Raw genomic sequence first — 14304 nt, forward strand, 5'->3', positions numbered from 1 at the left:
ATTTGTTTGATGTCAGAAGCATCAGGAAGATCAAGTCTTTTCTTCCTTGTTTATTTTTTATTTTTTTGCTGGAGGTTTCCTTGGAGGACAAAGAACCAGAATGGGAGTTCTCAGCTTTCAACTGGAAGGTCCAGGACATGGAACCTTTTCAACAAAAAACTTCTCTCTCAACTATTTGTCAGGGACTGAATTAAATTGGTGTTAGAGCCTGAATAAAGATCACTTCCTCTTTACTTCCTTGGTATTTTTGATATAATCCTACCAGCTCTCCATTTGTCCATAGAGTATTCCAGGGGAAATAAGATAAACCACCTGTATTTGTACATAAGACAAGCAAAAAAATTTTTTTTTAAATCTCATATTTTTGTACATCATAAAGCAATCACTCTTTGCAGGTCACCTTTAAAGTTAGTAAGATTAAACTCGCTAACCCATAATAAAGCTCCAGATTAACTACAGATCAATGAGGAAGTTGTTAAGGGAGTGCTTAAAAACAAATAGACTGGGGTCCAAATTCCATCCTTGGTTAGGCATACGCAGAACCCAATGAAGTTAATGGGAATTCTGCATAATAAGCAATAGCAGGATTGGATCCATATATCTGTATGAGTCACTCCAAGATCTCTCTCATAAAGAGATTTAAAAGAGAGGTTTATGTGCCAAAATAGACAGAAAAAGACACCAGAAGCCAATATTACCATCCAAACTTGCCAGCTCAGAACCTAGTTTAATTTCAGACTATACAGCTACTCATTAAACTCTTAATTTGCATCTTTAAAACAGCATGACACCTATACATTGTACACATTGCTAATCTGTGTACCAATGTGTTCCTGTTCTCCCTTACCACTCCCTCTCCACTATGGACAGCATTTACCTGTTTCCTTTGTCTTTTAAAGGAGTTTGTGAGCTCTTTAGGGCAGACCACTGTCTTTTACTGTGTTTGTGAGGTTCACTGCAATGGGAACCTCAATTCCGATTGGTGCCTGCGAGTACTATAGTACTACAACTACCACACCACCAGCCTACAATAACTCTCAGACTAGAGCAACTTCAACATCTCCTTTGCTTCCTTTAGCAAATACTGTTAGAGCAGTATACTGGAAGCTGAAGCCCAGGATTTCCACTCTGTGCAAACAGACAAAGCTTGTGGAACCCAGAACCCATTCTTACTTTGCTCAGAAGTGTGCTTCAAGTATATATGAAGCCAAAGGCTTCAGAGAGAAGAAGGTTCCCTGCCTGGGCTCCTTAGGCAACCAATCTTCATACTGTATTAGCCCTTTCTACTCTCAGATATCTAGGAAAAGACAGAATGATATTACAATACAATGGGTTATAAGACAGAGCATAGCAATACTATGCAGAAAAAACTCTGACAAACACCATTTCTGCTCAGATCAATTTGCACCTAAGCGTGAGAGAGATGAAAACTCCAGTATGAGACATCAGAGATAAAGTTTCAGTTTTTTACTCTCCCACCTGCATTATGCTTGAAGTATATTAAGCATATTGCTAGTTTCAGTGAAATCAGTATCAGAATAGGAAGTGATTTAAATGTTATGCACAACAGGACAAAATGTGATTTTCACAAAATGGCTTCAAAGTTCTGAACAGTAGAGGGATTTTCATTTTTTCTTTCCCAGTTTTAAGGCTCCAAAGCAAATCTGGTTTACATAAAACAAGTAAGGCATTATGAACTTTCAGGCGATGAGAAGAATCCAGACAAACAGCATGACACTAAAACACTGCCACATGGACATAACTCAAAAGGGCTCTAAATTAGGATTAATCAAGTCACTTTTCCATGATGTGGCTGCAATCTAAAATCAACTGGATTTTTCCCCACCCATATTTCAACCACTCTGTATAATTTCTCTCATATATAACTGAACTTCAAGGCACAAAGAAAGCAACTCAACCACTGAATACAGGCAGCAAAAATGTATGTTAAGAAGAATTTTAGGCAGAGCAGCCTGAAGACAAGTTAAGTGGACAAAGGAATTTGCCTTCTATTTTATGAAAGATCTAGAACAGCAGTCCTCAAACTGTGGTTTGGGACTCCAATGTGGGTCCCAGCCCTGTTTTAATGGGGTGGCAAGGGCAGGCATTAGACTTGCTGAAGCCCAAGCTCACCACCCAGGGTTGAAGCAGAAGCCAGAGGGATTCAGCTCTGGGCAGGAGGGCTCACATTACAGTCCCCAGCCCAGGGCTGAAACCCTCGGCCTTCCACTTTGGCCTCCCCACCTGGGATGGCGGGGCTCAGGCTTCTGTCCCCCTTCCCGGGGTCGGGTAGTGATTTTTGTTGTCAGAAAGGGGTCGTGGTGCAATGAAGTTTGAGAACCACTGGTCTAGAAAACATGACATATGAGGGTAGATTGAAAAAAGTGGGTTTGTTTAGTCTGGAGAAGAGAAGACTGAGGGAGGACATGATAACAGTTTTCAAGTACATAAAAGGTTGTTACAAAAAGGAGGGAGGTAAATTGTTCTCGTTAACCTCTGAGGGCAGGACAAGAGGCAATGGGCTTAAATAGCAGCAAGGGTGGTTTAATTTGGGCATTAGGAAAAATTTCCTAACTGTCAGGGTCGTTAAGCACCGGAATAAATTGCCTAGGGAGGTTGTAGAATCTCTGTTATGGGAGGTTTTTAAGAGCAGGTTAGAGAAACATCTGTCAGGGATGGTCTAGATAATGCTTAGTCCTGCCTTGAGTGCAGGGGACTGCACTAGAAGACCTCTCAAGGTCCCTTCCAATCCTACGCTTCTGTGATTTTAAGAGCTGAAATGCAAGTGGCTGGAGCTATTTGCAGGGGAAGAGGATACACCCCTATTTCCTCAAAAAAGCATGATGTTGCCAACCCCACACATAGGATGTGAGGCTTATGATGTGGGAAAGGAATAAAGCTCTTTCCAGCACAGCTCCAGCCAATCCAGAAATGTGACTTCTCCATTGCCAGCTACTAGCTGCAGCCAGATACATAAGGAGACCTTGAGCATTGTCCAGAAACAGCACCTTGACAGGACTCTCAAAACGCGTCTTCCCAACAGCCAGAAGGATGAGCTTCTCAGCAGGGTATTACCCAGGCTTCACAGATGGACACTCTACTTACATCTTATTGCTCTCTAGCTATGAGGGGTCTGCTCAATTTACCAGCCCCGTAAACAGAGGAGAAAATACTCCGGATGAAGAGTCTTGTGGATTAGTCAACAACCACCTAAGAGCCATACAAAGGCACCCATATTGCTCTAAATTATCAGGTTTTATTGGAAACTGAAGTAGAGCAGACATGCAAATGAAACTTCCACAGGCGTCCAATGTTAAAGGAAAGCTGCACTCATTCTGCTCAGCCATGCAGGGCTGGCGTTCACCTGGTAAGAACTGTTTGTCACAGCAAATAAAAACACATTTCAAGGCTTTTACTTACGGTTATTTCTAAGGCTATTGCTGCGGGCTGGCACCTTGCTTTAACAGTGTCACAAGTGACCCTGTAACTGAGACTTAGAGAAGAGGCTAAATTGGTTTTTCGCTCCCTTTAACAATGGTTTAAGCAGTCAGAAGTGACTGTTAAAGCAGGATGGAGGCTAGTTTAGCATCTCTTTCAGCGGGCCCTCAGAATGCCAGTCAGAGGTAAGATTCTTTTCGGCAAGATGGCTGCTGCAGCACTAGGCTCAGAAATGCTAAATGCATTTTTAAAACATCTTGTTTAAAAAACCCCATACCATAGTAAAAAGTGCTTGCTGAGCGAGTGCCCTGACCAGAGGGGTGGTCAAAGTGGGGCCAGTTTTCCTCTGAACATGGAAGAAAAGTGGAGGGCTTAGATTATTTTTGTTCTGTTTGATTTTCACAGACTTAAAGACGTTTCCCTGGCACACAAATCAGATCAGTTGAGTTTCCAACCCTTCCTATGTGCATTTTAGAGTTTTACCTCCTCTCACCTCCCTCTTGGGGCATGTCGTCTTCACTGCAGGTAACTGAGGTTATCTACACTCAAGGTTAACTCAGGTTATCTACATTTCAGTTACTCCTCTGGAACAGAGTAACCATACTGCTACAGCACTGAAGTAGCTTCATTTACACCGGCGCTGCACTCACTCGTGTGCAGCAATAAGACTTCTGGGGGCCCATCCCGGGGTTCTGTGCACTGCAATAAGCTGAACTGGTCAATGAATTCTCTCTCAGCAAATAATGAAAGAACTAGTCCTTTTCTGGCACATGGGGAAAACCATGGGAAGGCACTAGTGGACAAGCAGCATCTGGGTAGCACTAGCCTGCATCTATGCTACAGAGTGGTCATGTTACCAGATGACAAGTTGTGCTCCCTAATGTTTTAGCCTATCCTTCCTCTCGGGCCAGCCAAATCAAGTTAAAAAGCACCAGCAGGCCTGAGTTAAGGGCTTGTGTGTGTAGACAGGACTCTAGTTCATAGCAACACTAAAGCTAACTTTGCAAGGAAGACACGGCCAAAGAGCGCATCCAATGCATCTGTCTTTAATTCTCAAGGTCAAGCTATGACTTCATTATTTCTGAACAAGATAAGTATTTGAAAGGCATGTTGTACACATGCTTGTTTTCAATTAACGTTTCAAGGCTGTGTGAGTTCTAAATATCACGACTCTTCGAAAGTTAGCAAAAAACCATGCCCGTGTGCAGCATGGGACTTGCAAATGCTTATGGATTCATTATTGCTAGATAACAAAACCTCTTCAGACACATAAAAAGGCAATTGAGGATTATGATCATAGCAGCTTAACTAAATTCACCAATAGCATGTGAACCGTTGATTACTGGTGAAATACACTGTTTTCCAAACAAGCTGCTTAAACCACTGTAATCTGTCCCACCAAGTGTCCTAAATGGCTTGTTGGAATTGGACAATGCTTAAGCCAGGTAAATAATACTGCATCACTTTATGCAAGCTTATCCCAGTGATTACTATCTGCAGTCACAACACAGAGAGACAGCTGTAGGTTGATTTCTAACACGTTGCCTGCTTGTGATGAAACCATTAGTATAAAATGGACCCAAAGGTGCCATCATACTTGTTCCAACTAACAAAATTAAGGTGCTGCACGCTGATGTTCAGTTAGATCAGAGTCTAACTATCTCCTCCATTATTATGAGATGATGGACTGTTTAATAACTTGCCCCAAAAACAAAAACTTGGTATATCCAGAAACTGAATTATCAGGATATGGGGAATGGAGAGTTTCTTGAGCAATGATGAAATAGAAGTATGGTAGAGTAGCCAGGTGGAAGGCTGGAAAAAAAGGAACACAGATTTAGGTTCAGAGTATTGTATAAGCTAGTGACATTTGTAATCAGTTTTAGTTGCTTTAAACAAAGATACAAATGTTTCCTTGCTTCAATGGAATACAAGCGTCTCCTACATTTGAGCTGAAATGGATCAACATCAAGGATTTATTTCAGTTTAAGCATTTCAGAATTGTCAGTGAAATAAAAAGTAAGTTTCACACTTTGCCAGCCTTCCACTTTGGAAGACTGCCAAAACTGAAATCGCAAGAATTCAAAAACAGGCTGTTGGACTCCAACTAGAGATGGCACGCACTGATAAAGAGCACTAAACCCTGACTTTCAGTCCTAGCAAGTGTCATCTGATGCAAACGTTTCCAGTATTCACATTCCACTTTATCCCCATTTACCTAGAGTTGAATCCAACAGACCACTGGATACTGACAAGGAATATGGATATTTAACTGGAGAGTTAAGCTATATCTGAAACATCTGAAGGCTTTCTTGTGAGGGACCAACAGCCAAATATATTTTAAGACAATCTGAATACGGATCCAACTGTTATGTCAGTCTACAATTTCCTATGGATAACAAACAGTTTCCAAGTACAACCATGAATCTTTTTAAATTTACAAACAAGTCTCAGATTCATCTGGGTTGGAATGAAACTAACAGATCATCTAGATCAAACTAACAGATCATCTAGATGTAACTTCAGTTTCATGGCGCCCCTGTGGCTCCAGGCAATTGCCTTTCTTGCCACCCCCAATACCAGTTCTGCAGTGTAGCTGAATTTAATTATTCCTACAGCATTACAGACAGTTGTCTGCATTAACTAGCTTCAAGGATGGCAGTTCCAACATCACCATTAACAACTTGCATTACTGTTCAACCTACTCGTCCAGCTGTACTATCCTCTTGAAGATGAATTGCAAAGTAAAAATGGTTTGTGCTCTTTACTGCTTCTTTGTACTCCATAAACATGCCCTCAATACCCTTCTCCCCATCCAAAATTTTCCAAAATTTGGAATGTCAAGTTTCAACTTCTTTCTTTGCTGCTGGAGAACTGAAGCAAGGTCTTTGGAGTATGACCCCTACAGAAGACAAAACAAAAGTTTTAGCCCTCCCAACCACCAATTAAAGGGCAAGTTGATGCAGACTTTTAGGTCCCAGCTTCATGTTTTAAGGCAATTCCATCTTTTCAACAGTGGCCAGAGAAACCATGTGTGAAGCTGTTTTAGTTAAAACCCATTCAAGATAGTTCAAGCTTGTTCAGAAGTCCTGTGCAGACAACGTCTAAGATTCAACGTCCCCTCCTTCCTGCTTCAATACTTCATTCCCTTAAGAAACCGAAACCATCTCTTCTGTTTATGGTATGCCTAAGGTGCATAACCCCACTGTATCTGATCACCAAATCCTGAAGTGCCACTTCTGTAGCCTGAACATGCTTATTTCTCCATTCTGCTCTTCAAAGGTCTCATCTTCCAAACATATCACAGCTGGACACCTTGGCAATTTTTAAGTTATGCAGTTTATCACCGAGTACCTTCAATGATTAGTAAGACAGTTACATGACTGGAGCCATAAGGGACACAACATCCCAGCGTTAAGAGAAGAGGAATCCTCTGAAAACAATGTTGACTGACAAACTGATCAGCTTGGCCAAAAGCATCACACAAGAATCTTTCTGATAGGATATTTAGATCAGAAGTTTCATTTTGTGTGAATTCTGTTTTTACAGAATACCAGTCCATGAAAGAGGAAAACTTTTCACTCAAAATCTTGTGTATTATAACTTGTGTTGTGTAAAAAAAATGCAACATTGCATGGAATATATTATGTTGCTTTCCACAAATTTTATATAATTCCATTCCACCTATAAAAGTCTAAATATGAGGGACACAAAAAAGATACAAGAAACTTTAAATCATATGGGATACCACTTGTATCTTGTCATAAAGCAAGTCAAGCAGTGTATATAATGCTTAGTTACAAAAAGAGTGACCAGATAAATACCGTAATATGCAGGAGTAAGTTAGGGTCTAAAAAGAGGGAAGTGGAAGAATTTGTATAATGAATATTAAGCCTGACCTGCAAACAATTAAGTCTATTTTCCCCCTTCCTTATGACATATACAGAAAGTCTAAAGGGCTTGACATTTTTTTTAAGACAGAGATTCAGATCATGTCTGTCACACAAGACTGTTGACTAATGAATTAGTGAAGTGTCATTAAAAGAAAGTGAAAGCTGAGTAAATGAGAGAGGGACAACATTTTCATCAGCCCATTTAAAACTTTAGTTCATTAGTATCTCTTAATCCCCCATGCCTAAGTAAAACTTGCAAAAAATTGTCTGTGTTAAAGATTCAACAGCCCAAACATTCAGTTAAGATGCAAGAACTCAGACTCCCCGCTTGCAAGCAAGAAATCCTCCAAGAAAAATAACAAAAGGACAAAGCCTCCACCCTCACCTTTTAAGACCTCAGGTTTTCTTTTTATGGCTGAGCAGCAAAAAGGACAAATGCAATTTAAGATTTATCTATCAAGTCAGCTTTAAACTATGAGTGCAGCAGTTTTTTGCAGTTGCTGTAGGAATTGAGATATTTGCTTTCTTAATACGGGTCTATCAGCATCCCTGTGGCATCATATTCTGTAGGCCTTTTTATAATCCTTTCACAATATATTTTAAAGAGTTTTTACTTTATTGCTTTCAAACACCTTTTTCCTTGTTGAACAAGTTACTTTTGGGGGAGGAAGATTAAAATTGTACTTACAGGTCTTTTCCTGAGAGGATCCCAAAAAGAGGAAATTATCCCCATTTCATAGGTGCAGATACTGGTATAAAGGTTAAAAGACTTTCCATGGGTCACAGTGAGTCAACAGCAGAGCCAGGAATAGAAAATATCACAGAGCACTTTCACCTCTGTGATGTTAGTTCAACTTTCTGCAATTTGGCTCCTTCCCCCCACAAAAAAACCCAAACTGTATGAAATAATACAGGGCTTACTAAGGGTGAAGAAAAGTTTGCAAAGTCTTAGAAAATGTGCCAGTTTCCAAAGTGTGTTAGAGAGCTCTTTGGCATAAACTCATGCACAAAAAAGATCACACCATACTCTATGGAAATCCAGGGCAGTTAAATCAGGGGGAAAATGATGGCAGGGTGGAGAGAGAAGGCGAAAATTGGATGGATGAACAGACAGACACCTCAAAGCAAATAACTCCATACCAGCCAACATTTGAGATCTGTAAATGGAAACATTTGGTAGGTCTCAGATTGAGTAGGTTATTACAACTTTCCCCTGAGTGATAGCCACAATCTCTGCATGTTTCCGCAAGAGTAATCACCAAGAAAAGTTTGACATTTGTTACCAATCACCTTAAGAATGAATACTGACTGAATTGAGATGAAGAGGAATAGGTTCACACTTCATGATATTGCTTGTCTTTCTACAGATTCAGGAAGACAGCACTCCAACCATTCACAATTCAGGTTTTTTTCAAAACTATAAAAGTTTAAATTCAGCAGAAATCAACAGGACCCCCAGAAAGTGCAAGTAGCGTGCACTGCAAAGTCAGCTCAACCTGATCTCTGACATTTATAAAAAGATAGCACTGTAGAATATAGTAAGTCTTGTTTTTAAAAGGCAGGGAATGCCTGTAAAAATAGAAACAGTCTCTTGAAGTCACCTACAACCAGATCCACAAAGGTATTTAAGCTCCTAACATCCACTGAAATCAATGGAAGTTAGTGGCTTCATATTATTAGGCAAAACTGGTTTCAGCTGAAAGACAAACGAGTGTTTTATTATTTCTTCTATTTCCTAAAGGGAACCAATTTTATGTGATTGGTTTATAAGACTAACTTGGCACAGCTGAATTTGAAGTTTAACAAAATATTTATGAAAAATAAGAGCCGGCCTTTCAGATCGTTTGTGCGGAGGGACTGGCAGTTGCATTGGTAGGTGGCAGCACCCTTTGCATTTAGATCTAAATTGATCCCTAGCCCACACAACCCTGGTTTTGTCAGTGTGACTACGGTACACAGCTAGCATCAGAAGGAGCCTCATCAAAAGCCGTTGTACGGACAACAGATACAACGGAAGAATGATCTTGTAGCCAAAGACAGAGCAGACAAAGTCGGGGCTCCTGGATTCTGCTTCCAGCGCTGCAGAGTCAGTGTCTGGTCCCCCCGGCCCAGCTGCAGCCTCCAACCAGGTACTTCCCGTGGTCCGTCCATCCCTGCAGTAGCCAAGATCTCACACACACACACACTGTTCGCTGCTCGTGCAAGGAGAGCTGGGCTCGGTCTACAGGGTTTATTTGTGTAGCACCTGCGGGAGAGCCTGGACCCCCTCACAGTGCTTCCCTGCACCCGTCTGCGAGCCCGGGGCCACCACAGGGTCCTGGCGCGCCGGGCGGAGGAGGCGAGCCCGGGTCCGCTGCACACAGAGGGGCCGTGACTGCAGCACGACCGGCCCCACCCCGCTTCAAGCCCATCGCCCCAGCGTGACCCGCCGTCTGAGGGGCAGCGGAGCCACACCCCCCCCCCGCCCCCGGCTGGGGCAGTTCCATGGCGAGGAGGCCTCCCCCACACGCCCCGTTATCCGGGACCCCCAAGCTGGGGTCGCCCCCCCCCAAGCCTCCCCACTGCCCCGCGGGGGGGGGGGTGACCCACAGCAGGAAGCGCTCCCCCAGGCGCGGTGGGGGAGGGGAGCGGGGGAAGGCCAGGCCAGGCCAGGCCGGACTCACCTGCCAGGTGGGGCCTGCCCGGCAGCTGGACGAAGCGGTTGAGGAGCCCCCCCGCCGGCGCCGCCCCCGGCCCGTCCCCGCTGCACCCTCCGCCGGAGCCGCTGCCTCCAGCGCCCCACCGCCGCCGGTTCCCGTCCCAGCCGCCCTCTGCCGCCGACATGGCCCGACCGAGTCCGCTCCCTCCTCCTCCGCCGGGCGGGGGGAATTCATGGGCCGGTAGAGGGCTAACGCTCGCTCGCCCTCCCGCAGGAGCCAATCAGCCACGGCCTTCCATCGCCAGAGCCAATAGGAGACCCACTTCTTGGCAGGTGGCCGAGAAAGCGCGTCACGTCATCCCCGCCGAGCGGGGCAGCGACAGGCGTGAGCAATTGATGCCCGCCGTCCTCGAGCCGGCCCCCGCTCGGCTCTTTCTGGACCTCCGAGCGCCACTGCGGAATCAGGCAGGAGCAATCGAGAGCCGACTCCTGAACTATCCCCCCCATAGAACTTTGGGCTCAGCTGTTGTGCTGGTATCTAGGGTGATAAGCCATACCCCAAGGGGGCATGTGGCAAGCCAGCCTCTGCCAGAGCGGCCTTCGTGGGGTCCCCTCCTGCCATGTGCAGTTGTTGAGCAGAGGGAGGCCCCCATACCACTGATGGTTATTATTCAGAAAAGTACTGGGTATAATAATGACCCATCCTGTGCAGACCATAGTATAGGTCTGATCATAGCAGCATCTTGACCAATCTTTTTGTTCTGAGTCTGAACAGTGCCTAGCACCGTGGGGCCATCCTCCATGTCTGGAGCTCCTAGGGGCGACGAGAATACAAATAATAAAAAATAAAATAATTATTAATTGTCGTTGCCATATTAGAGCTCGTTGAATGATGGGGAAAAATATTCACTAATAATTATTCCATGGGGGCCTTGGGGGAAGAGATGGAACGGGGGTGGGGCAGGGCAGGCCAGCGAACCTCGGAAGGGGTGACCTGCACCACATCCATAGCTTTTCTCCCCTGCTCGGCCAGCCTGTCTTGGGGAGGCTTAGCTTCCCCTAGCCTCTTATACACGCTGCTCATGGCTACCGTGTAAAAGCGACTGTATCATTGTGGCATTGCTGTATTATTGCTGTACACCATTTATAATGTGCATAGCATTGCTAAACTGTTTCACCAACACACAGGTAAAAATTAACAAACTAATGGCAGCAAACAAGACAAGGAAACAACAAACCATTAAAAAAGTTTTTTGTACTGCTTATGAACGTTACATAGGCTACCATAACCAACTCATTAGGAAACATTAAAAAAGGAAAATCACCTAACCTTATTAGTAATAAACAGGGAACTGTCATTGCCCTCAGTATATAACAAAACCGGCAAATTGGCAATATGTCAAATTGTGCAAACAAATTCCCTGTTAGTATCAGTCATAATTTGGGATCAGTGACACGGCACCCTAACTAAGGCACATGTTATTCAGAACAATCTTGTTCAGTGTCTGGGTACCAATATTAAATCCTGACACAGCAACATTTGATAAAGTGACTACTGTCCGTTCAGTGGGTTATCTGGAAGACAGCATCTACAAGAAACAACTGGATCTATGTCAGCTACTGGTGTATCAAAGAGCAATACAATCAATGGATGAGAGAAGCCTGTCGTTCCTGTTTCCTGCCCAGCAAAGTTTACCAAAGGGTGACAACCAGGAGAAAGGGTAAGCTATGACATGGATGGACAGTACTATGTAGTAACTAATCACCAGAAATGTATATATGAAGGCCTCATTTGTAATATCACTACTCCAAATTTCCATTTTACTTCTTATATATATTAGCACTATGAGACACACTGTAATAATGCCTATCCCAGTATTTCAAAAACATTCAGCCTACTACTAATGATAACACAAGTGGTAACTGTAATTGTCTTAAGACATGTGTTGCTACCTGCGGTACCAAAGTGAAAGGGCCAGACTATAACACCAGATTGGAAAAGGATTGTGATGCTTAAATATGAGGTGGTGTCATATGTACACATACATACTATATATACTACGCACACATATATATATACCATAACCATATTATTTATATATATATTAATTATTTGAGAGTGCCTCTAAAGCTCAGTCATAAAACTACATTCCTCAGTCAAACTCCTGGACCTAACATTCCCAGGTCCACCATAAAGGACTAAAACAACTGGAAAATAAAATCGGTCCACCAGTCGTATGAGGGAATGTGCAGGCCAAGGGACAGAAGGGGCATGAATGTGCGGATGGTAATGAAAGGTGGGCCCCAGTGTTGTCAGCTGTTGGCTGAGTGTGTATGTTCTCTCTGCGTGCTGCACTGGCTCTGGCCAGTTGGCCTGTACAGCAGGCGCCGATTGAACTGCCCAAGAAGAACACAGACCCGTTTCAGTAGTGAAGGCGCCCACCCGGCCAGGTTTATTGTCGACAAAGCACGGTATCAGTGCCCTATACATGCTACAAGTACACTTAATACATGTATGCCCATGACAATGGACGCAGCTCAGTGAATGGCAGGACTTTCCATTCCCCCCTCAGCCGGACCAAGACACCCCCTCTGAGACCTTCTTTTATACACTGATACAAACAAGTTATGTATTGCCCCTCTGACATGGTAATTACCACTCTTTACCTGGTACACGTTGGTACAATCAAAACATCTCTCTCCATCATACAGTCATCCTGACCTTGTCTTTAGGAGGGATCATCCTGTCCTTGTTATCTTTGGGGACTGTGTTTATACCATACTTGGTATCGGGGTGATCTGGTCCCACCGGTCTGGAATGCATTTACGTGAATGTCCTGTGCCTAGTACTTCTCAGGAGCATTGGTGTTTTTGCAATACCAGCCCTGTTCTTGTCAGATTCTGTGAACTTGTAAGCAGATTTGTTTTGTAACAGGGCCTGACTTCTGCTCATAGCCTGACCTTTACTCATTTTGCTTTATATCAGCTGGACTTGACTACTATTCTAGTTCAGGCCTCAGTCCTTGTACCAGGCCTGTTTTACCAGGCCTCATGTCTCAGGTTCTCACTTTCTACTACATGTAGTAGAGTTACCACAGATACAAGGTTCTGTTTCTACTGCTGGTCTTTTCCTAGAAACCAAAACCCTGGGGCAGTAAAGGCTGTGATGCTCATAGACTATAAGGTCAGAAGGGACCATTAGGATCATCTAGTCTAACCTGCTGCACAACACAGGCCTCAGAACTTCACCCACCCACCCCTGTGATAGACCACTAACCTAAGACTGAGTTATTGAAGTCCTCAAATAATGATTTAAAGACTTCAAGGTACAAAGAATCCACCAGCAAGTGACCCATGCCCCATGCTGCAGAGAAAGGCGAAAAAGCAGTCCTTGCCAAGCATTGAACACTCTCAACTTCCAGGGATTTGAAAGCATCAGCATCTGGCAGCATCTCTCCTCCTTCCTTCCCTGCCTAGCTAATCAAATTTAGCAATACATTTGTGCAGCACTCATCATCATAGAAGCCAAACATCTCTGTCCTTCAGCTGCTGCTATTTGATACCCACATTGCTGTGTTATCTATCTCTATAGGCCCTACCCTGTGAGGATCTCCGTGCCAGTAGACTCCTGCCCTCCTCCCCAGCTCCACTGAAGTCAAAGATGTTCCGTGTGAGTGTCAGAGGTCTACCCTTCCTGAGATCACTGTAAGATTTGGAACATAGATTGTCTGCTCTTCAGAGCAGGGAGAGTATCTTCTAACATGTCCATAAAGCACAACAATACACCAATGCTGCTAAATAAGCAATACATTATCACACTGAATGGATCAAGTTCTGAAAGAATTTATTGAGGCCATGATCTGAGAGAGTTTTAAATATGCTTTCTTTCTGTTGGTAAGGCTCTTTGTCGTGTATTTAATTTAGTGACATTTAAAATTTCCCTATCCATCTCAGTCCGCATAGAGCTCTGCTCCCACACAAAGTTGATTCTGGTCGCAATGTATTCCAGGGATACTCTGTCTAGACCATTTGAATGAAGGATAGCTAAAGTCGATGAGCAGATATTTGCAAATTCCTTTCACTGACTGTGGAAATAGGCTTAACAGCCTAAATAAATAAATTGGCTATGTGTTCAGGATTCAAATTCCCCAAAGTCAGTGGCATTTGGATCTAGAGTTTTGGTTCAGGAAATTGGGAATTTGCTAAATTAAAATCCAGGTTTGGATTTTGAAAGCTCCAAAGTTCCAAAATATCACAAACTCCTGCAATTTTATTGTGAATCTCATTATATTTGGTGTTTATTTGTCTTAAACACCCAGCTGCTGTGACTATGCG

General features: G+C 43.5%; 1 protein-coding gene across 2 annotated transcripts in view; it reads right to left on the reverse strand.

Moving 5' to 3' along the window:
- Window positions 1-10214, reverse strand: part of KLHDC10 (kelch domain containing 10) — a 32558-nt gene extending 22344 nt beyond the window's left edge. For both annotated transcript variants that reach the window (XM_067534865.1, XM_067534863.1), the window contains exon 1: window positions 9995-10214. In XM_067534865.1, the coding sequence (XP_067390966.1) occupies window positions 9995-10154 (160 nt within the window). In that variant the 5' untranslated portion in view covers window positions 10155-10214. The remainder of the gene's footprint in view (window positions 1-9994) is intronic.
- Window positions 10215-14304: the final 4090 nt, after the last annotated feature.

Source organism: Emydura macquarii, unplaced genomic scaffold, assembly GCF_026122565.2.
Source record: "Emydura macquarii macquarii isolate MOO-44397 ecotype Brisbane River unplaced genomic scaffold, CSIRO-AGI_Emac_v2 contig_3470, whole genome shotgun sequence".
Taxonomy (NCBI): domain Eukaryota; kingdom Metazoa; phylum Chordata; order Testudines; family Chelidae; genus Emydura; species Emydura macquarii.